The 23,589-nt window shown below is 37.4% G+C and overlaps 3 protein-coding genes and 1 pseudogene across 4 annotated transcripts; all 4 read left to right on the plus strand.

Moving 5' to 3' along the window:
- The first annotated feature begins 699 nt into the window (after window positions 1-699).
- Window positions 700-8,661, plus strand: LOC132175913 (Pre-mRNA cleavage complex II protein family). Its single transcript, XM_059588004.2, has 10 exons — window positions 700-981; window positions 2,361-3,106; window positions 3,918-4,015; window positions 4,147-4,180; window positions 5,305-5,474; window positions 5,603-5,786; window positions 6,329-6,509; window positions 6,786-6,885; window positions 7,796-7,923; window positions 8,387-8,661. The coding sequence occupies exons 2-10, from the start codon at window positions 2,919-2,921 to the stop codon at window positions 8,438-8,440; spliced, it is 1,137 nt and encodes a 378-aa protein (XP_059443987.2). The 5' UTR covers window positions 700-981; window positions 2,361-2,918; the 3' UTR covers window positions 8,441-8,661.
- A 788-nt stretch (window positions 8,662-9,449) lies between these two features.
- On the plus strand, window positions 9,450-13,796 carry LOC132176096 (putative myosin-binding protein 5). The gene is made up of 4 exons (XM_059588222.2): window positions 9,450-10,332; window positions 10,533-11,456; window positions 11,644-11,881; window positions 13,424-13,796. Exons 1-3 carry the CDS (start codon window positions 9,588-9,590, stop codon window positions 11,868-11,870), a joined length of 1,896 nt encoding a protein of 631 aa, XP_059444205.2. The 5' UTR covers window positions 9,450-9,587; the 3' UTR covers window positions 11,871-11,881; window positions 13,424-13,796.
- Window positions 13,797-14,873: 1,077 nt separating this feature from the next.
- On the plus strand, window positions 14,874-20,461 carry LOC132175422 (5-formyltetrahydrofolate cyclo-ligase, mitochondrial). Of its 2 annotated transcripts, XM_059587370.2 has the most exons (8): window positions 14,874-15,137; window positions 15,235-15,375; window positions 18,557-18,721; window positions 19,260-19,301; window positions 19,403-19,448; window positions 19,855-19,925; window positions 20,023-20,149; window positions 20,270-20,461. In XM_059587370.2, exons 1-8 carry the CDS (start codon window positions 14,912-14,914, stop codon window positions 20,280-20,282), a joined length of 831 nt encoding a protein of 276 aa, XP_059443353.2. In that variant the 5' UTR covers window positions 14,874-14,911; the 3' UTR covers window positions 20,283-20,461. The 2 variants fall into 2 exon arrangements, with proteins under 2 accessions (XP_059443353.2, XP_088370875.1); XM_088514749.1 differs by lacking the exon at window positions 20,270-20,461 and having other exon boundaries at window positions 20,023-20,153.
- Window positions 20,462-22,095: 1,634 nt separating this feature from the next.
- On the plus strand, window positions 22,096-23,034 carry LOC132175570 (germin-like protein subfamily T member 2 pseudogene; annotated as a pseudogene).
- Window positions 23,035-23,589: the final 555 nt, after the last annotated feature.

Here is a 23,589-nt window from a genome sequence, read left to right on the forward strand (position 1 = left end):
CAGGAGTGAGTATAACATTATTCATGAAATGAAAATCTTGTAGAGATGAAAATAGAATGCTTTCTATTTTTCATTCTCAAAGAAGTACATATTTTGCCCGAAACTTCTTCCATAATGGCTTTGCTCCTATTAAAATTAAAGGGTTAATTACCTTTTTAGTACATAGTTTTTTTGTTTTTTCACATAAGTTTCAAATTCTATCATAGATAGTACATTACTTATGAAAAAAAACCAACTTAATACCCCCGTCACATTCCGTTGCACACCGCCACACTTGTCATCATATACAAATGCCACATGTCATAAAAATAATAATTAAAAAACTAAACCCTAAAAAACATTTGAAAAGTTATGGGGTGGTTTTAGCCACCCTTTTTTGGCCATCAGGGTTAGTTTGGCCATCCCCAGACTAGCTGCAGGAGGTGGCCGAAGCCACCTCATAATTTAAATTTTTTTTAAGGGCTTAGTTTATTTATTTATTATTTTTTTTTGAAAAAAATACATATAACCTTCCTAAAATACCTACACATTGGCATTTTAACCCCCAAAATTAAAAAAGAGACATATGACCCCCCTAAGTTTCACACATTAGCAAAACAGTACATCCGTTTATTTTTGCAGTTCGTTTGGATGGAAAAAATTTTCCTCCCAAAATACCCTCAATATATTTCACTTTTCCTTTTTTTTTTTTTTTTCTCTCCCCAAACGCTCCCCCCCTCTCGGCCAGCCACGACCTCCAGCCACGACGCCCTCCGCCGACCACCGCACCTAACGCACTGGAGACCCACCCACCGCGGCCGGCACGGCACAGAACCAGCTCCGCCGACGAACCCGTCCATCAGCTTCCACCATAACGGTTCGCATTTTTCCTCCCAAACCCATTTTCTCTGCACCCAGGCTGCACTATGCGTCCTCTCCTCTCCCCACTGTCACCGTCGCCGACGACCACCTCCTTATGGCGTTCCCAGCGATGCCCAGAAGGTCCGTAATCTTTCTTTTGGTTTTTGGGGTTTGGTGGGTCTGGATTTGATTTATTTGATGTTGCTGGATTTTTTTCTGAATAAAACCCATCAAAGTTCGATGCCCAGAAGGTCTTGTGTCTCATTTGATTATACTTTTTGTTGAGTAAAACCCATCAAAGTTCGATGCCCAGCAGTTATCTTTCTTTTGATTTGATTAAACTTTTTGTTCATTTATTTGTTTGTGAATTTTGTGGGTGGATGTGGTGGACGGAAATGGCTGAGGCTTGATTTTGGGATATTTTTGTTTGATGTTGTTGTGCTGTGTTTTGTTTGAGAGCCGTGATTCACAGTACACGGCGTGCTTCGATGTTGCTGTGCTGTGCAATAAAACCCATTTTTGTTCTTCTGCAATAAAACCCATGATGTTGCTGTGCTGTTTGGGATATTTTTGTTTGACGTTGCTGTGTTGTGCTGTGCAATAAAACCCATTTTCGTTCTCACTCTCTGGTTCTCTGGTTCGCCAAGGAGGAGAATGAGTGCTGTGCTGTGTTGGTGGTCGTGGCTGGCCGAGAGAGGGGGAGAGAGAGAAAGAGAGGGAAAGTGAAATACATTGAGGGTAGTTTGGGCATAGAAAATTTTTTCCATCCAAACTAACTGCAAAAATAAACGGATGTACTGTTTTGCTAAGGTGTGAAACTTTAGGGGGTTATATGTCTCTTTCAAAATTTTGGGAGTTAAAATGTTTAATGTGTGAATACTTTCATATGTATTTTTTCCTTTTATTTTTTTAGTACACGTAGTATTCGTATGTGACGACACAAGTGGCATACAAATACCAATTAAAGAAAAGAGTATTAAAATAGAGACACGGCTTAGAGGTGTGCATGATTCAAGTAGCATTAAATGTCACTTGGTACTGGAACTTCCAGAGGCAGGTGTGAAACCTTGATTCAACCATTCACCCGATTTCAATTAAAGTGTATTAAAATATTAATTAATTAAATAAATTTACTTATTTCTATAAAATATAAGTCGCAATATTTCGTGTAATTTGTCTGTTTGAAAAGCCATGGGAAAACATAATTTTGCTGAACAATTTTTTTACAAATAAATCTCTAATTAAAATATAAACATAAATATGATAAAATGGAATTCGTGTGTTGCATGGATTACATGCTTATGAAAACACATGCTATTGTCGTGAGAAAACACGAATCAGCTGAAAGGAGGGGTATATAACGAGTTTGGTTTGCTTATAATGAAAAAAACTTATAAATTATTAGAGATTTTTATGTGTAAAAATAAACAGTAAATATTAGTTAAAAAATGATAATTATTAAAGTTATCCTTCCCCCCCCCATGTATTATAATAATCTCCGCCGTTTATCTTGTTTGCAGGAGGTGAGCCAAGCTCGTACGTCGTCGTACCTGACGAATCTGAAAGTTGGGCGGCGACCCAGACATAACCTTCTCCTTCTTCACAGAATCAATGTGTCCCTTTTCATTCAAACACAACCACCTCGCGTAGCGGCTCGGCTATCCGGTGAAGCCGCGAAGCACGTCCTCGCTGCTCTCCTTCAGAAAAGAAAATATCGGAAATCAGACAGCGGAAAACGCTGTACTAGCTCTCCTCCTCCTTTTCCTTTCGCCGCCGGTGGGTCTCCTTGTCCATATTATCACCGTACAGCCTACCAGTCTCGTCGCCCTCCGTTGCCTCCACGAAGACCCTGTCACTTGTCCGTACCGTACAGTCATTTGTGAGTGCGTACGGCACTGACTGTTTCTTGAACTCGAGGGGCGAGAGTTGGGCCTTTGTACTTTTTGAAGTTGAAGGCTTTTTGCCTTTTGATCACTGAAAATATTCTCGCGTAGCGGCTTGGCTAGACGCGACAAAGAGAGAAAGAGAGCTAACAAAGCGGACCAGAGGGAAAGAGAAACAGAGAAGTGAGTTAAGCTATGGCTGCGCTTTTAGAACCAGAAAGCCCATCGCCGAGCATCTACATACCCGAGGAGTGGTCCGAGGCCGCAGACTCGATAGCATACGACTCGCTCACTTCGCCGCCTCCAATTGCTCTTATCTGCGGCGCCAAAAACTCTGGCAAAACCACCTTCTCCCGCTACCTCCTCAATGTCCTTCTAGAGAGGTCGATGCTCTCTATCTCTGTCCCTAGTTAATTTTTGTTGTAATTGTTGGTTTTATTTGCTTTTACAGCTTATTTGTTGAATGGGTTTCTTTGAGTATGTATGGATTCAATTTAAGTGAACTTATATTTACAATTTTTTTTTTTTCTATTTTCTTTTCATGGGTGTGTTTCCAATTTAGGATTCTACGGCTGGGAATGTTAATATGTCAATGGAGTAAAGCTGAATTGAAGTTGTGCTATTATTGTGTAATGTGTTTTTGTTAATTTGATTTTTTTTTTACTAGGTTAATTTGATTTAAAATCTGGTACGGTTGAGTTCTGTGATTTACACTGAAATTTTGTGTGGAATGCTCTCCATTTACTACATCATAAGTCTGATATTTCTATGTTCAGCTGTGTTCATTAGTGGTTTGTTTAATTGCTTTCAGTTAATTTATTTCATTGTAAGATTTCCTTGCACTTATTTGAACTGTGGCTATTATGATCCTCATTTGTATATCTATTTGGGTTAATTAAAGTTATACTTCACTTTCATCTTTATATAAAGTATGTCCTCCGTCACCTCCATAGCTTGCATTGAGTTTGAAATATATTCCAGTTGCTATTTCTTCCATTTGAAGTATGAAATTGGCTTTATAATATTCAGCATTGATTTATATGTTTTCTTTGCTTTTTCATTTTATTTGTGAATGGAGGGGGGAGTGTTTGGTGGATAATTTTGCTAGCTTCATCCTGCCTTCTTTGCTGATATTTCCATCTTCTTGCCTCTAGTTTTTCTTCCCTTTAAATTTTATTTTACTTCTGTTTATAGGTATAAGAAAGTAGCTTATTTGGATACAGATGTTGGTCAGCCCGAGTTTACTCCTCCTGGTTTTGTATCCCTCACTCTAGTTGACAAACTAACTCCAGGTAATTACTTATGGTTTTAGCTTTCTTAAAATCTTGTCAATTCATTGTATTTCTAAAATTTCACAGGAGTCTTAGTCTTTGTTCTTTGTTTAATTACTTATCCAGATTTCTTTTTCATTTTGTTGAAATAGATTTGACGATCCCATGTCTGAAGACACCAGAGAGGTATGAACTGTTGAACCTCGTCTCACTAGTTGTAAACTTCATTTTTAAATTCAAAAACTGCAAGTTCCTAGTGGATCAATAATTTATACGTGATATGGTATAGAGTTTACTATTTGTTATTCAAAATATGTGTTGAATAGTTATTTGCGAAATAAGACTGACTGGAATGTTTGGTCTTTGACGAGGAGCAGGGTTAAGTCTGCTGCTTGTCTCTCAGACTGTGAAAGGTTAATCATTGTAATGATGGATTTTTCATGGTCCTGTCAATAGGCCTTCTTGGCCATAACCCTTGCATTATCGATTACCATTATTATGATTATATTATAATAATGTTTTTCTTTTGGGTTAACTTATAGAATTTTATTCTTCTTGTTTTCTTGTTGTTGATATTATATTGAAGCTAATTAAGTGATAAATCATGGAAAAAATGTGATCAACATGAAGATTGATTTGCCTCATTCCTCATCTTATAAAAATGTTATAGAATGTAGAATTATTTGTGGGAGTTTGAGGGAATTTTAAGGAACTGTTGGTTCAATGTGGGAACTCTAAGCTTACAGTTTGGTTTTAGTAAAAACTCCAGTCATGGAAGAAGTGGAAACTCTGTATGGAGCTTCCAATAGTATGAAGAATGTATGAATTAGAATTTGGATCCCCACAATTAGTATAAAGCTGGAAATTTTGTTTTGCAGAATTTTAGAAGGGATCTTGCCACTTTATGAATTTGCATCAAACATTAGTTGTGACCTAACACATGAGCTCAGTCTGTCAAAGGCAATCTCATATGAAATGTTAAAATGTAATCAGTCCCTAAGGATTTACTATTAAGTAATATTGATGGACTGTTCTATTTCTATGCGGTGCACCTCTCTCTCTCTCTCTCTCTCTCTCCCCCTTTTTTTTTATTGGTAAATTATGCTTACACCTAGTGAGTTTTGAACCCACGACCTTACATTCCATCTTGTGCTTACAACGGGATGAAGCGTGATATGAGCTAGACCTCATTGGCTTTCTTCCATCTCTCTTTTTAAGTCGTTCCTTATGTTGTAAGAGGCCATTCTCCTTGACTTCTACACTCTATAGTAAAAAATACATATATTGACATACTATTTACTTCCTCTCAGATGCTTTTTCTTCGGTGACGTCTCTTCAAAAAGGGATCCAACGGCATACTCAAATGCTGTATTTACCCTATGTGATTACTATCGAAAGGATTATTGTTTGTCCAACAAGAACGAAAACCCTACTAAGACTGAATTGCCTCTTGTCGTAAATACTCCTGGCTGGGTGAAAGGCAGGCTTATTCGAATGCTTAATTTCTTCTTCTTTTGATTTATGATATGAAAATATTTCCTCTAATGTTACATTACTTCTTTATTACACTAACAACACTATTTGCTCCTCATTCCTCTTGTGTGGCAGGTGTTGGTTATGACATATTGGTGGATATGTTGAAATACATTGCTCCCACCCACGTAGTTAAAATAAACATATCTGCTGAGAGTAAGAATCTACCAGCTGGGGCATTCTGGTTAGATGAGGATTATGATGGGATGATTAATCTAATTGAAATCAATTCAGCTCGTCAGGATTCTTATAACAGATCGTAAGTTCTTAGCTGTCTCCAAATTTATATCGAAAATGTTACATTGTGAATGCAATTTCTTATGTACAAATTGTAAATCATGAATTGCTTCACTGTATGTTGGCCTTCATTCTTCATACATGAGGATCATTTGGTGTTCTGACCTTCTTGTCCTTGTCTGGAGCCCAATTCGATATAAACGAAAATCTTTCATGATAAAAAAAAAAGAAAAAGAAAAGTGGGTTATAGTGACCACAGTAGTTCAGATGCAAGTGCCAAATTACCATACTAAGATAAAAATAATTTAGGGTTTATTTGGCTGGTTGAATGTTACATTTATACTAGGTTTTTTCTTGGATCTTGTATGTAAGGAATTCTTGTTAATTAATACTAACTCATATTGATTCTTCTCCTAAACAAAGTAATTGAGGTCGGCTATCAATGTACTTCAATTTTATACATTTTGTTGCCTTGATGAGTGGTGTATTTATTGCTAGAAGACATGAATTTTGCTGGAGTTGCAGCTTTTCTTCCTTAGATCTTATCTCCATTTTGCTTTCCAGGGTGCTAGTGCAAAAGGATGCACGGCTTTTACGCGATTTGCGTATAATGGCATATTTCAGGCAGTGCTTTCCTAGTAACCTGAATATCACCACTATCAAAGAACTTGCGCATGCACTTGCCTCTCACTCTCCTTATGAACTTCCAGTGTCAAGTATCAAGATCAGACATCTCCATTGCCAGGTCGGTTCGAGATGTTGATTGAATTGCTGTAGTGTAATTTTAGTAATTTTACTTTTCGGTACATCTTGTGTAACTGCCATTTTAATTGTTATATTCCTTTCCTCTGCAGTAAAGAATTGTCTCGGAAAATATTAAGATAGAATTCAAAGAAGATAGTTTGCTTCATTAGAATATCTCTGAAACATTGCTTTTAACTTTTTTGTGATCCACGAATGTATTCATGTATTTGTTAAATTATTTCAGGTTCTTATAGATATTTCAAATTTCTGATGCTAGGTCCCAAGTTCTGAGCTATTTTTCAGTTTGAATGCAACCATTGTTGGCTTGGCGGTTAGCTCTGAAGACCCTGAAAAGTTGCCCTTGTGTGTTGGTCTTGGTAGGTCACTTTTACTTTGTTGTGTCACCTTACTCAATCGGTTATTATTTGCTTTCTCTCGTTTGTATAGCTGTTTAGTATTTTTAATTACTCACAATTGTGTCCATTGTAACGCTGGCCTGGAGTGCTAGAGTATAAATTTTGAGTATATAAATGAGTTAGAATTATTTTCTCCAATGGATGGCTGCCTATTTGTGGTCGAATTGTAGGATTGTAGTAAGTTACACATGCACCTGGTGGAACTTGAACCTACGACCTCACCCTCCATCTTGCTACAAAGGAAGTACCATTTGAGCAGGTTCATATTAGGAATTACAAATAAGAGATATTTCTAATTGTCATCTATAAAGATGTTGATAGAAATATTTATGTTTTAGCATACTAGAGAGTGTATTTACAATGCTAATGTGCTAGAAGCTCTCGTGATCCTCTCTCTCTCTCTCAATCAACCAATCAATAATTTTCATGGTTGATATTGCCAGTGGCAGACTTCTTTGGAAGATAAAATCAAGGATATTCTTATCCTTTGGTTAGCACCATCCTATTGCAAGAATTTCCTGCAAAGCATTACGTACTGCTTCATCCATTAGAGTCAGTACGGGAAAGAAAAAATGCAATATAAATGATATTCTGATTGGAGCAGGTTTTTACTTCTGTTGTAAGCTTTATTAAGTTTTGGGATGGTAGTAAATGTTTCAGTACCTTTTCAAGATAGCAGATTGTAGTTCCTTTCTCTCTCGGAATTCTCATAAACCATTTATGTCCTATTATCATATTTCCTTCTCTCTATAGGAAATGTTTTCATAAACCATTTTATGTCTTATTTTCATATTTCCATTTCCATGTTCAATTTTATCCTTGGATTTGATTACCCTGACAACCCCATGAACTTGATTCTTGTTTGAACCAGGGATAGTGAGAGGCATTGACACTTTTAAAGGTTTGCTATATGTGATCACACCTGTCCCTCAGAGCACTCTCGAAAAGGTTGATATTTTTCTGCAGGGGTTTATCCAAATTCCTACTTGCTTGTTGCAGGTAACAGTTCATCCTCCTGTGGGGTATATTTTTGGAAAAGAAAACATGTCTTTTCTGACGATCCTTTACAGGAATATCTCTGTACAGTCTCTTGCTTGATTCCTGTCTGCATGTATTTAAGTGTGAGAAAAGTTTGAATAATTTTTAATTTTCTTTCACCCCAACTTGATGAAGCCTTAAATCTCAACCAGTTGGGTTTGGCTAGATTATCCCTTTTTCCACATCATTTTTCCTTACAGCTCTCTAAACCAAAGATGGGCCATCTGTGCCTCCTTTAGCTCTTGAGCATTGCATGAAATTGGGATGATCAATATGCTGTGATATACTGCCTTTTATTCATTCACAATTTATCCAACAACATTTAAGCTCTCTTTATCATTCATTTTATTTCTGTCATGACAAACAGATCCTTATTTATTGATTACTGCTGTAGATCTTATTAAAATTATTGACTTGTTTTCAGGTCCAGGGATGCATATCACCTTACATGTCTGCAAATGTTTTCTCTACAAGCTAGCTCTTAATCTAGTGATGATACCCAAGTATAATCTTTTAGGATCTCCTTGTTGGTCACTAAGCTAATTAAGTTCCCCAACCACGCAAGAGATGGGCACAGCAGAAGCCAGTTTTATATGGTTTCAATAGACATCAGAGACTCTTTGACTCTTGTATTTGAATGAAATGTCAATCCTGTGGATTATTCTAATCTATTATATTAATGGCGATGAAATTTATGGAGATGTCTTTTGCTATGATTATTTGCTTGAGCCTATTTTTAGTTTGGCAGAATCGGTGGTATTTCGGTATCCCATACTAAAGTAACCATAGCGGGAATGATTTTTGAAAGCCGTGTTTGTCATTTCCTCTTCTTTATTCCCTAACGTTGCAGTGCAATGTCAGACAAAAAATTGAAATTTGTTCCCCATTTTCTAGTTGGCGCGGTCACCCCCAACCGCCACCCAATTTGGTGGCTGCGATCACCAAAGCGAATGTTGGGGGTGGTTGCAACCGCTCTCGAAGGTTCAATTGGGGGTGGTCGGCTACTCACGGAAGCTGGGCTAATAATTTTGGGAGGTTAGATGTCACACTGTCACGTTAGGGAGCACGGTTCCTTTTTTTTGGGCTGGATGACGTTTGAAAAAAATTAGCTGACAAGAAGCCATAAATGAGATTGATATGTCATATAACAACCAAATCCAACACTAATACATTTTTCCTTCAAGTATATATTAAAGAAAAAAAAAAAAACCGAATTTCAATGTAATTTCTGTACGAACGCCAATTATCAGTGTTAATGAGATAATAACCACCAAATCTAGCCCACTTTTCCCGCGCAAAAATCTTGTCAAGGAACGATGTCGTTCCACGGTTGGCCGGTTGGTTGGAGAAGTGCACGATAGACCGTTATTTCAGCTCCACGGTCCGACTGACAACCTCAATATCCTCAAAGCGCATTTCTATTTATGGGCAAAGGAAGAAAACCAAACATCCTTCCTCGGACATCAAAGCACAGAAAGAAAGAAAGAAAGGTCATGATCTGGGTCGGTCGCTTCGTCGCACCAAGGTCATGATCTTCCACCGATCTCACCAGCCTCTCTGATCGAATCACGACAACATAGATAAAAAGGATTTAAGATAATTCCTGTTTCTGGATCAAGAAAAACATGGCTAAGCGGTCGTTTCCACGTTATGTGGAACAAGAGCTGGGAAAGTTCCCACATTTCTTGGTATACGCAATTCTCGAATGGGTGTTAATAATTCTGCTTTTCATTGATGGGTTTCTTGCGTTTGTCGCCAATGAATACGCCAGGTTCTTCGAATTGCGAGTCCCTTGCTTGCTTTGCACCAGAATCGACCATGTACTCGTCCACAGGAACCCCGATTTCTACTACAATGATTCGGTGTGCGAAGCTCACAAGAAGGAAGTTTCGTCTCTGGCATATTGCCACAACCACAAGAAAATGTCGGACATAAGAAACATGTGTGAAGCGTGCCTCCTTTCGTTTGCGACAGAGAAAGAATCTGATTGTAACACGTATAAGGCTCTGGTTGGGATTCTGCATAAGGATCTTGAGTGCTTTGTTGAGGATGATAGCCACATTCATCTGAGTTTGCCCGCAGGAAGGAAGGATGATTTTGTGCAGGTTGAGAAGAGTAGCAAATATTGTTGCTCCTGCTGTGGAGAGCCATTGAAGGTGAAATCATCATACTCAAAGGGAAAAGGCGCTAGTGCGTATTCACTGGCTCCTGCTTCTTCACCACGAACACCCTTTTTGGCATTGAGAAATGAGGAATCTCGCAATTCGGATTTGGCCCACATCCGATACACGGAACTCAAATTTATTTCGGAGAACAATTCGCCTCCGGAGGATGAGGATGGCTTGAATGCACTTAATCCTGATACTCCATGTGAGTTTAGGATCTCAATTTGTCTTAATTCTTTTCTTGATTTACTCAAATCATTTATTGGCATCGAAATATGATCAATTGCTTTCAATAATTCATTCTTGCTTTTGCTTTGTTGTTTAATTTCTCATAATGTCCCACTGTAAGAAGAGATCCAAAAGGTCATTAATTTAATTTAGTGTCTGAATTTTTTGTAATTCCAGTTAGGGAAGATGTTAAAGCTGCTACAGTGCCATTATTGACCGGAGCTGAGGAGTTGAATGAAGATGCCTCTAAGACCAACAGTCCTAACTTTGGTAGAGGGAACAGGTTCTTTGGAATCCCACTAACAGATTCAGCTTCCAACAGTCCTAGGTGGGGGGGTGGTAGGATTACAAGGAAATCCCCACTTGAAAAAACAGTGTCTGCATCAGAGTCTATTGAAGAGAATTTGACAAATGAAGCTGATAGTGATTCCATTTTGCATCATTTGAAGAGACAGGTTCGGTTGGATCGCAAATCGCTGATGGCTTTATACATGGAACTCGATGAAGAAAGAAGTGCTTCGGCTATTGCAGCTAACAATGCAATGGCAATGATCACCCGGTTACAAGCAGAAAAGGCAGCTGTTCAGATGGAGGCCTTGCAGTATCAGAGAATGATGGAGGAGCAGGCAGAGTATGATGAAGAAGCCCTACAAGCAACAAATGACTTGCTTGCCAAGAGAGAGGAAGATTTCAAAGTTATAGAGGCTGAACTTGAGGCATATAGAGGAAAATATGGATGCTCAAGGGAAGATGATGATTTCAAGCAATGCGAAATGGAGGCTGGGGAGGATTACTGCGACTATAAAGCACAATCTTCCTCACCTCTGAGTGCAAAATCTGAAAGTGGTGGTTCTCGTGCTAGTGTTAATGAAGTGGAGATTAATGGAGAAACTGCACTCAATAATTACCAAGCCGTGTCATCAAAGGAGGCAAATGGAGGGGGTACTCTAAGTGAATCATTGAAAGGTTTTAAAGGGGAGGAAAGCCCTATTCTGGGACGGTTTAAAAAACTGGACAAGAGAAATCAATTGGTATTGGATAATGGAGTTTATTCCTCGTTGTCTAGCTTTGACAGTGTTGAGCATATAAATGATGAGTTAGGTAATATACATACACATATATCCATGCATGTATACTATGATTGTGTTTTAAGCTTATAGATGATTAGCAGATAGAATACATACTGAAAAATCTACATAAGTACAATATCAGCATGTCTATAATGATTCTTTTGCATTTCCAATACCAGTATCGATCAAAGGATCAATTAGTCTTTCTCATGTTGCAGAAAAGTCAAGGAAGCCTGTACTAACAAGAGAATTGTCTCATCTTAGTAAGAGGGTGAAGGCCCTTGAGGCAGACAATGGATTCTTAGACCATGCTGCTCAGACACTGACACTCGAGAAACATAGTGAAGGAACAACACTTTTGTTAGAGATATCGCGAAATCTGCGGAAGCTTCGGCACCTTGTGACATCGCCCATTGACGAGAATGATGCAGGATTATCATCCTAATCTTTTTTATGGTAAATGCTGTTTAATCCTAATTATTTGTGCTCACTTCTCATAATTTGTTCACTTATGATTCAAGATTCTTTAAATAGCTCTCTCACTGCAAAACAAAATAGAGCATGTAGTGCAAGGCAAGTTTAGGAAATTAGTGAGAGTTATAGGAGATGGGATAGGAAGTCGGAGGAAATGCGGCTTCTTTATCCAGAATTTATAATGACATTAATATTAGGGCTATTTGTACTGAATGGGAATTTTTCGAAAATTATGTGTAGTTTTGCTATTGGCTAAAATCCAGTTGGTGGTAAAGGTACTGGATGCATCATGTACTGGAGAAGAGCCAGAAACTAGTATGAATTTCTCTGAGCATACATTCACAAATTGTTTTAGGCTCTTTTCAGTCCCTCTCACAAGTTTGAATTACTAAAAGTTTGAAGATATTTTCTTATGCGTTCATAGAAGTTCTTTGCTCAGAGTTATGGTGTTAATGAAAAAATAAACAACAAACGTAAAACTTCACTATAATGGAAAAGGTGTAGCATACTGAACTGGCAGTTCTTAAACCAAGTTAATGAATATTTAAATGTTTAAAACTATTATCTTTTTGGTTGCAGTTTCTTTTCTGCTTAGGATGTACATATGTTTCTTTTCTTCATGAAGCTCTTGGTCTTTCTACCTTCTTTTGTTGTGGTAATAAGTGCTCTCTTTCCTTAACAATTAATGTTTTCTGACATTTGTTGCATCCTCTGGAATTTCATCAGTAGTTTGATGATGTCTAAACAATACTGAATCATTTAAATCAACCTGCTCTGTTCTCAGTTAACTCGAATAATATAGATGCTCCACGTTAACAGTGTGATGATTGGTTAAAGAACCAAAAATACTAATTTGGATTATTATCATCTTTGCAGTTTTATCCTTCTTACTATTGAAATATATGCAGCAAAGTTTTTTGACATTTGTTGCATCCTCTGGAATTCCATGAGTAGTTTGATGATGTCTAAACGCCTTCTCCTTTTGGCACTTTATACTGAGATGAAGCAACAGTTGTGGCTATTGCCTCATGTACTCAACAAATCTTTATCTGAAAACTGCCTTGGTTTGGTTCGGATAGGGACATCTAAAACTTTCTAAAACTTTCATGGCATGAGACAAATCAAATGGTGTTGTCTCAATTACGCTGATGACTGTTTGTTTCATTTCATTAATGTTCTCACTTTTTGTGGCTCTATTTGCTAGACAAATATATGCCCTTGAACACACTTCTTGTAATTCAAGAATGCTCAAAAAAGAAGAAGTAATGGATGCTTAATGTCAATTTTCAAAAATTATGAAAGATTATAGAGTTGTGCTACTTTCTGGTCTGTCTGCACATTTGCATACTTACTGAGGCAAAACATTTTCTGAAGATAAGCATCTCATCCTTTTTTCATTATTATATAATCCCTGTTTTGATCACTCTTATGTATCCAGTTCTTGTTGAATAAAGTAATTTTATTGAACCAATAAAAAAAAAAAAAAAGTAAGAAATCCTGACTCAATGCTGTGCAAGTGTGCAGGTGAAAATAGCACGTCTCCAGCAACTTGTCACCTTGAAAGCAACCTATCGACTTTGATGTAGTGGGGAAAGAGAGTCAACATAAACAGTAACTGGGATGGCAGAAAATGGAAATAGTGATTTAAATTGTCATATCAGGCACCCACTTGGCAATTGATTGAAAACTAAAACAGGTTAGCTGTTGGGGTGCATGCTGGGGGACTATTGGTGATGCAAGGAAGGCAGAAAAGGAGAGACCAAGATATTCATGGCTGACGAGCATATACCCCAAAATGTGGAGAATCAGAGAGCTTTTTATGAACTCTTCATAAACTATTTAGTTTGTATCATTATTGTTTCTTCCATCAGAGTTGTTACATGTATGGATCCAAACCCTTTTGTTTTATAATGGTATATATCATGCTTGCAACATCAATTTGGATAATTGAGGCTTGTGTAAATCTTTTGCTTGTGGATTGTGCATGCATTCTCCTTCACTATGTGAGGATTATGTCAGTTTTTATCTCTGGTTACCAAGCCTCTTCAAGAACTATATATTCTCCTGCTACAATTTCCCTTTTGCGCCCCCCCCCCCCCCCCTTTTTTTTTATTGGCGCCTAGTCTCTTGGTTCCAACATATTTTGTGTAAAAGTCATGTATTATTCCTTCTGTCTTACAGTAACGCTCTGTAAACGGAATGATTATTTCTTGAGGAATAGAAATGAGTATTACTGAAAATATAAGAAATTAGAATTGAGTGATTATTCATATTCTTTTGTTTGGTGACAACACATGTTATCATTGTAATTGGACAAGACCAACCCCAACGACACTTGGGATGACTGTGACTACTTCCAATGTTCTGTTAGGGTGATGGACACCCATCATTTGGTACGATGTTGACAACTGAACAACAACCTTTTTTAGAACTACGGTAGCCCCAACCCGGCGCGAATATTAAGCAGTTTTTTTTTTTTTTGGTTTGAAGAAAAGAATAAAAAACAATTGATTATTTTGAAACTCCATTAGGCCTTTGCTCGACTTATGGAATAGATACATATGAAAATCAAATATTCTTTATAAACATTAATATTTCTTGAGTCTTTGAAAAGCGAAAAAAAAAAATTACGTTTCAAATCGCGGATAAGTAAGTGTATTTTTAAAAATACAAGATTTTAAAGGCCAACCCGTTATTTTAAAGGCTCAATTGACGTTTAAGTACATTTTCAAAACTTATATTTTTAATAAAGCACGTAATTTCTCTTATGCACTTTAACTTTGTCATTAGATCAAACGCCTCTTGTGTTTCCAAACTTTCCACACTCCTCCAATAACTTCTCTTTCCTTTTTCTACATGTTGGAAAAAAAGTAGGAAAAAATAAATAAAAGAGATTAGTACGTACGTACGGTTCCAAACATAAATATAAAACTCTCATGTGGCGCCTATGTAAATCAAAAAGAGTTGAGGGGTCGATGTCAAACAACTAGCGTTGGTACAGCTGATGAGCTGATGACCCAACCGTGGGCGACACCCTCAACAACCGCACCAGCAACAAAGCCACTCTACCTCTCTCGCCCACTCTCGTACGCGCCACGCGCCACCTTGACCTTCAGGACGATGAACCACAACGAAGAACAAGACCATTTGGACGCCTTGTTCAAGCGGAAACGAGCCCTCCGGTCCAGGGTCCGCAAGGCCCTCAAGGCCATGGACCCGGCACTCAGATCCCAAGAAGGTACGTGATCTACTAATCTTATTGCTGTTCATTTGTCCGTCACTGCTGGGACCAGAACAGATCCCATCCACTTGGGTGCTTGTTGTTTTGTTTTCAGACAATGACATTCAGAGTATTGTTTTGAAGTCTCCGTGGTTTCAGTCCAGCACGGGATTGTGTGCCTACATAAGCTGCAATGCTTTGCGTGAAGTTGACACGTCCAAATTGTTGTCTGAAATTCTGCAAAATCCTGCCAAAGGTGTGTGCTTTGTCTCGGACCATTTAATTTGAAGAAATTTTAGAGCATCTTAATCCAATGTACTTATATATTGCAATTGTTTGAGAAAATCATGTAGATATGATTGTTGGGCAGATATTTTTTCCTAAAGATATACAACACACTCCAGCAAAACGCTGGAATAACAGATGCTATACAAGCAACTACCTACAGCAATTCCATCTAATCAATACAAAATCAACAGATGTTATACACACCATGTACATTTTACTACATTCTTATCATTTTTCTTAAACTTCCCTTTTCCCATAACTCTGTTTCTCACTTCGCACCCAATATTTTGCATCACTTTCTCCTCTGTTCTTATCTGGTTCCCATGCTTGACCTCATTTCTTTGCCTCCAAATGTTGTAAACTGCTGCACCCCAAGCCAGCTTTTAGATGCCAAAGCTCTTAAGCTCTTATTCCTCCGTTCTCTGATTCCTTGGTTCATAATTTCCTCCCAAGCTGTTGGTATATCAGGCAAAAGGCATTTCTTCATCGCTTCCCTTCAATTTCTTTTACTAAATTCACACTCAAAGAACAAATGGTCTCTGCATTCAATAATATTTCTCCAAAACAAACATTTAGCCTTTCCTTTATAGCCCCATTTCAACATTCTATCTCCTGTTGAAAGACAGTTTCTAACCACCAGCCACAACACAAATGCATGCTTAGGAATAGCAAAGGAGAATTAAATCAGTTTCTACCAATCAACCCTTGGCTTCTTGTCACGAATTGCCTCCCACGTGTCTCTACTTGTGTAACTGCTTGACTTCGAAATCACCCATATAGGTTTATCATTTACTCCTATTTTCACCATTGGCAGCTTACTTTGTATATTCACAAGATTTTTCTGACCTGGCAGGTTGCCATTCCCACTCCTTCCCCTTTATTACACTTGATAATTTTGCCCCCAGTTTGCTCATTGCATCATATACTACCCTATAACCATAATGATCACAAATGATGCCATCCGGATGCCACCAATCCAGCCATAAATGTATCCTGCTTCCATCTCCCACCAAGGATTTTATGAACTACTTTGCTGTATCCCTCAGCTTAAGTATTTTTCCTCCAACTCCATGTAGAATTCTGTGGTATTTTAATCTATCAAAAGCATCTCCCTTTAAGCAAATTCACTTTAACCCATGCCACCCAAAGAGACGCTAATTTTGTGAACAGATTCCATATATGCTTCAAAATTGCTGCCTTATTCCAATCTTCTATCCTCTTCAACCCCAACCCTCCTTCCTTTTTTGCTTCAAAGTTTGCTTTTGCTGGACAAACTTCATTACCATTCCATAAAAATTGATTGAACTTTTGTTCTACTGATCTAATAATCTTCTTAGGAAAAATGAAGATGCTAGACCAATAAACATGCATGCCATATAAAACCGAAGATAACAGTTGCAATCTACCAGCAAATGACAGATTTTTCGACGGCCAAGAGTCAATCCTTCCTGAAATTTTCTTCATAAGCATTGTACAATCTGCAACTGACAACATTGTGGAAATCAATGGAACTCCCAAGTATCTTACTGGTAATTTTCCTTCATAGTTAAACACGCCAGCATCTGCTCCTTCATCCTTTGTGAAACACCAAAACAGTAGAATGTTCTCTTAGCTGGATTTGCTTTCAATCCTGACAAGTATGCAAACTGTTGTAAAACTTGCTTAATTTTTTCTACTTGTTCTATATTTGCCATCAAAAATAGCAGTAGCATCAGCAAAACAAAGGTGAGTAAGGTTAATTTCAGAACATCTAGGATGAAAACTATACACTTTTCCATTCTTAGAAGCCTCTTCTATCAATCTAGACAGCATTTCCATAGCTATCACAAAAAGATATGGAGAGATCAGATCTCCTTGCCTTAAACCCTTCCTACCTTCAAAGTATCCAACACGAGTGCCACTTTTTAGGCACAAGAGTGATAATAGTAGCATTGACCTTCTTAAGTAGCTTCTATGTTTCAAAAAAAGACTTCACTGTAACAATCACCTTATCACCAACTATTGACCAAGCTGCCTTATAAAACACAGCAGAAAAACCATCCGGGCCAGGAGCTTTATTATTCTTCATTTCAAACATAGTTCTCTTATTTCCTCTTCTGTAACATCTTTTTGCATCTCACTAATTTGATCTTCTGTTAGCTTCCTCTTCGTCAGCTGATTAACTCTGTCAGATGATGGTTATCATAATTATGAAGAAACCTCCATCTTGGGACAATATTTTCCTATCTTCTCAGCCTTCTCAACTTTTACGCTTGTTTCTAAAAGACAAATCAAAGACACTTTAACTCTCATCACAAAACTCCTTACCTCCTTTTGCTTGAAGAGATCATTAAGACCTCTAATATTCCATACTACCAATTTTATTAACCAGAAATAGTAGGAGAAAAATCCCTCTTGGTATTATCTGCATCTTCTCCTATCTTACTCTTCCCTTTATCCCTTAATGCTATACTCTTTTGTGATCTTCAAATAAGGCTGCCTCAAGGATTTTTTGAGGACTGCCAGACTGCCTACCTGTTCCCTAACAAGTGATACATCCCCTTCCTCAATTTCATTTCTGTTTTGAAACACAGCAAACGAATTAAACCAAGCTTTCTCCTCCTTATCTTCAATAGACATCTCCCTCTGTCCTCCAATCAAACCAAATTTACTACTCATCTCCAACTTGCTTTCCCTCTTCCTTTTCACTTACCTTATCAACCTGATTGCCAATCTTTTAAGGCTTCCACACCCTTTTCTCCTCTCTCAAACATGCATAACTTGGATGGCCAAAAGCTTGACATATTGAACACTTCATTGGAATTCAAGGGTACTAAACTACAAATGTAGTGGGTTTCTCCAACTCTCTCTTCCCCCCCCCCCCCCCCCCCCCCCACACACACACACACACACACATTCAATTCAATCTCCTTTGGAAACTCTGAATTTACATTCACCTCAACCAAAACTCTCGTACACCATCATTTGCTACTCAGTGATAGAATCAACATATAATTGCTTCCCTATCCCACTAGTCATTTGACTCAAACAAACCGGCTTATCTATATATATGCTAAGTTTGTGCAATTTTATTTCTTTAATAAATGCTTGCTTACCATGTACTTTTTTTTACACTTGGGGAAGTACTTATCTTTTCCCTTTAAATCAAGATGGTCATACACAGGTGGGGAAAAGGCTTTATGTTCCACGTGTGGAGGACAAGAATAGTCACATGCGCATGCTGAACATCTCATGTATCGATGATCTTGTTGCGAATTCGATGAACATCTTAGAACCAGCTCCGGTGGATAGTGATGGAAATGAACGTGAAGATGGTAATTTTGTTCTTTATATCTGATGACCTTTGGGCCTTGTGAATTTTCTGGCTAAATCTGCAACTTATCATCCAGGTTGAGAGACAGTCAGAGAACTACATTAGGACCTCAAGGCTTTTAGCTATTTTAATGTCACCCAGCCTGTTACCTCTGTTCCATTTATGGCTAGCACTTTAAGAGACGTTTTAGTTATTGAAGACTGGGCTGGAAACTAGAGCCCTTTAATCCTAGTATTTCCTAGATTCACTGAACTTGCTAAAATACTTATTAATAATCTTTGCTTCTAGTGAAACCTTTACTGATTTTTCTGGGGGGAAGGGGCAGGGGGTTGGGCTATTCCCTAAACACATGTCACAACTTCCATGCTTAATTCAGCTAAACCTGGTCACATTGTACACTAAAACCTTCTCTTGAGCAATGTCTTTGTTTCTTTTCTTCTTGTTTGATTTTTGTCTGTGGTTGTCTTTATATTTCAAAGATGCACCTAAACATATATGCATGGTTTAAGACTTACGTATCAGGACCTATGTTGGTGCAGTTATGCAAGCAAATGTGCCAGTTGATTTGTTCCTCTTACCTGGTAGAACTATTTTCCCTGTTCTCTTAATTGCTTCTAAAATGCTTTACAATTGCAAAACACAGGATGTAGATAACAGCATTTGGCTGATTTTCTGCCCACAGGACTAGCATTTGACAGATCTGGAAGGCGCCTGGGTCGTGGTGGAGGGTATGGTTATGAATCTTGGCCTACCTAAACTTTCTAATTACCCTCTGAAATTGTGGGAGCTGAGTTTTTAAGAGATATCATCTGCTCCTTTTGATATAAAATCTCGTTTTTTAAGCTCCTGAAGTATAAGTATTCATTCCGACCAAATTAAAAAAAAAAAAAAGTATAACTATTGGTTTATTTATATTATCCTGGTCCTCCAAGTAATTGGTGAGCCAAGTTAATGGGATTGCTAGAGGAGTGATGATTGTATAAAAAAATCTCTCTCACACTCTCTTTCTTTCTTGTGCATTTTGAAGAAATTTAATTATTTGTATTTTTACATGAAAATTAACCTTTTATCTGTATGCACCAATAAATTTAAGGTTGTGCATCACTAATGTTATTGTTTGATGAAAATCATTAGTTATTATGATGCCTTCCTGAAGAAATACCAAGAGCTCGCAAAGGCAAATGCTTGGAAACAACCCCTCCTTGGTATGTATGACTTCTCATATTAAAAATTATTTACAGTCTTGTATTCAGCTTCCAAGGGTTTGTGAGTCTCTTGAAATGACTGCCTCTGGTATTGCAGTTGCTCTATCCTATTCTCTGCAGATAATGGATGAAGGAATTATACCAGTCACTCCAAATGACATTCTGGTGGATGCTCTTGTCTCACCAACTGGTGTGATTCCCATCAGCCAAGATGCCTTAGACAGGTAGCACCAAGTAAAACCCTCATTCTGCTGTATTTAGATGAGCTGTAAATCTTTTTTTCATACACCTTTTTTTTTTTCTTTTTTTTTTTTTTTTTTTAAAAAAAAAAAAAATACTTACAGGATGAAGCTTTGACATTGGATTTGGAAACCAAACCTGATTGCTTTCTTTGATGACTGGTTCTTCATTCCTAAAGAAATTTGAGTTCGGATTGCTCATAAGCAGTCCAAAGGATTGCTTAAAATGTAAGGATCATGCTATCCAAGAGATGGGGTAAAACATTTTTTTAGTGCTCAAACCACTTTTTCATTCTCCTTGATTTTCTCCCATTCAAATGAAAATAAATATTATTTATTTTACGATCATGATTTAAAATTGGTGCATCTAATAGTATATATGATATCAATATTAATACGACTTTGACAAAATTTAAATAATTTTCACAATGTACACCATTAAATGCACGGACAAGCTCCAAGTAAACGCCAACGCCGTGTAGCCCTTTCAGTCTTTACGCGTAAAAGAGGGTAGCCAGAGAATGTGAACATGTTTGCTTTGTGTTCCTTTCTCTTCTGATAAAGATGTTGCAACTTGTGTGCAAGAAAGTCAATAACTAAATGTTAGGTGATAAAAATGAAATAGTATATTAATTATCTGAAGAGCCAGCCGCCCTTCTAGACTCCCACCTCGATCTCGTGGTTCCTGTTGTGGTCTTGACTCTTGTTGTATGCTGATTTTTCGAGGATGGTGCAACCAAGACTTCAATCATATGCCCCTTCGTTTGTCAACCTCAGCAATGGAACGTTCACATCCGTCTTGTAGCAAAAACTCACCAAAAAGATAACTGCTTTCCACTTTTTTTATTCTCCATTCTCTCTAATGGATTTGAAGTGGTGTTGCAAAGAAAGAATAAAGAAGAAAAATAATAATATTTTTTTCACATTTATTTTATATTGATGTTTGAAGCGGCTTTATCTCGATTAATATGAAATGGATGTGAAGACCGAAGAGTAGCATAATTCAAATTACTTATCAAAAAAAAAAAGTAGCATAATTCAAATTAAAAAAAAAAAAAAAAGGTGGCCTTTTTAGCTAAACATTTAGAGAGCAGGATGTAAGCTCGCTCAAACAAAAAATAATAATGTTACATTTCCTTTCACTTCTCTATTTTACCTATTTTTTTCTCACTTATGGGTGATTTTAAAAATTACTATTGAATATAAGATAGATTTTTATTGGAATTTAATCCAATTGTGGTTTTAAAAGCTTCCTATGGGTGTGAAAAATGGGTGTGAAGAGGTGAGAGTAAGTGTAACATTACTTAACAAAAATTGGGAAATGGGGCAAAAATTGGGTTGATTTCTCTATATTTAGGCTAGCCAAGAAATAATCTGCACAAAACGGTTTTGAAACAAGCCAAAGTATGACTTACTTGAAATTTTCTACAATGAAAAACAACTAGAGACCACTAAAACTATATCTGGTTGAACAGATCTCCACGGCACAAGAACAAAACATATAGATAAAGAAAAAATGTTAGGTACTCTCCTGAGTTTTTCTAATTTCTTTTTTTTGTTGTCCTAGGTTAATATTATTTTTTTAAAATCAAGAGAGAGAAATAAGGGCTACTTTTTTATTTGTTTTTTTAGAAAATAATATCTACTTAGGACTAAGAGAACATCATAAAAACACCGCATTTCTCAAGCAATTTCGAGATACTTGGCCTTAAAACTACTCTCGAGCCTCGACGACTAAATTATCTCCATAAAGACAATTTCAAATTCTTTTATTTTCTGGCCACGACAATGTCAATGTCTGATTCACACGGTTTGACGGAGTCAAGAAGTAGGCACCACCTTAATTAGCTGGTCCTAGCTAGCTATTGAATATCTCTCATCTAACACCTAAGATTTCATCATCTTGCTTGTCAAACAAAACTTAACCCATCTAACAGTGGACCTTTCCTTTGTTGCTAGTGTCATTCGGAGAAATTACAAGACCAAAAAGGAAGATTAATAATGGGTTTTTTTGGGATAGGAACAAAGATATAAATATCACCTTGATCATCAACAACCACCAGACAACCCAATTTCCTCCTCAACCATGATGAAGAATCCATCAACTTCACCTTTCTGCATGCTATCTTGCCTCATTCTGTTACTGGCTCTCCCTTTGCCTCCCCTCTTGGCCGACCCTGACTCATTACAGGACTTGTGTGTTGCTGATTTGAGTGCCTCTGCTTCAGGTAATGGCTTTCCTTGCAAACCTGCATCAAAAGTAAGTTCAGATGATTTTTTCTTTGATGGGCTGAGCAAAGAGGGTGACACAACAGGGATCTTTGGCACCAATCTAACATCTGCTAATGTTCTTTCATTTCCTGGGCTCAACACCCTTGGGGTGTCAATGAACAGAGTGGACTTTGCCCCTGGAGGAGTTAATCCACTCCACTCTCACCCTCGTGCATCTGAGACTGTTCTGGTCATCAAAGGGAGGTTGCTTGTGGGGTTTGTGACAACTGGGAACGTGTATTTCTCAAAAGTTTTGCGTCCTGGGCAGCTCTTTGTGATTCCCAAGGGACTCGTACACTTCCAAAGGAATGTTGGCAAAAAGAAAGCCCTTGCCTTCACCTCTTTCAACAGCCAATTGCCAGGAGCTGCTGTGCTCCCATTAAATCTCTTTGCTTCAAAGCCATCGATTCCCAACAACGTTTTGACAAAGACCTTCCAAGTAGAAGACAGTGTTGTCAATTCTATTAAGTCCAAGTTCGGTTCTTAATTACTTAAGCTCATGAGGCCTCTTCACTAGAAAGCCTCAGCTCCCATTGTTTTGAAGATTATTCTGTAATAAATTAAGCTTTTCTTTTCATAAATCCTTCCTTCATTTTCTAGTGCTGTTATTCATGCCAGGTTTTCTATCTGCTTTGTCATGGTTCTTCACTTTTTATTTATATATACTGAAATACGGATTTAGAATCACCTATTATATCACCAAATCACAATATGCAGAAAAAGTAAACAATTAATACAGAAAATGGAGGCTGCAGTCAAGAAATTCATTCAAGTTGACTTGTCTCTCCTGAAATATGAACACACTCATCAAATGCATAGAGAACATGAACTACTAAAAATACACAGATATATATATATATATATATGACACTATATCTAACTGTCAGTAAATCACATATCAACGACAAATATCTCAGAAGTACTGTCTCTCAAAATATATGATCAACAAAATCAAAATATTTTTCTCCCCTTTACTACAACCACATCCCAATTTTTGTCTCGAAATGCAAAGAAAAAGTACAACCAATCAAAATACAAAAAAAAAAAAAAAAAAAAAAAAGATAGGTTATTAAGCAGAAGTACAAAGTTAGTATTTCGATTTACGACAAGTGCTACCTGTAACACTTTTTGAAACCGAAGTATTTAACCCAATA

The sequence above is a fragment of the Corylus avellana genome, chromosome 3 (assembly GCF_965113065.1).
Source record: "Corylus avellana chromosome 3, dhCorAvel1.hap1.2, whole genome shotgun sequence".
NCBI classification, from domain to species: Eukaryota; Viridiplantae; Streptophyta; class Magnoliopsida; order Fagales; family Betulaceae; genus Corylus; species Corylus avellana.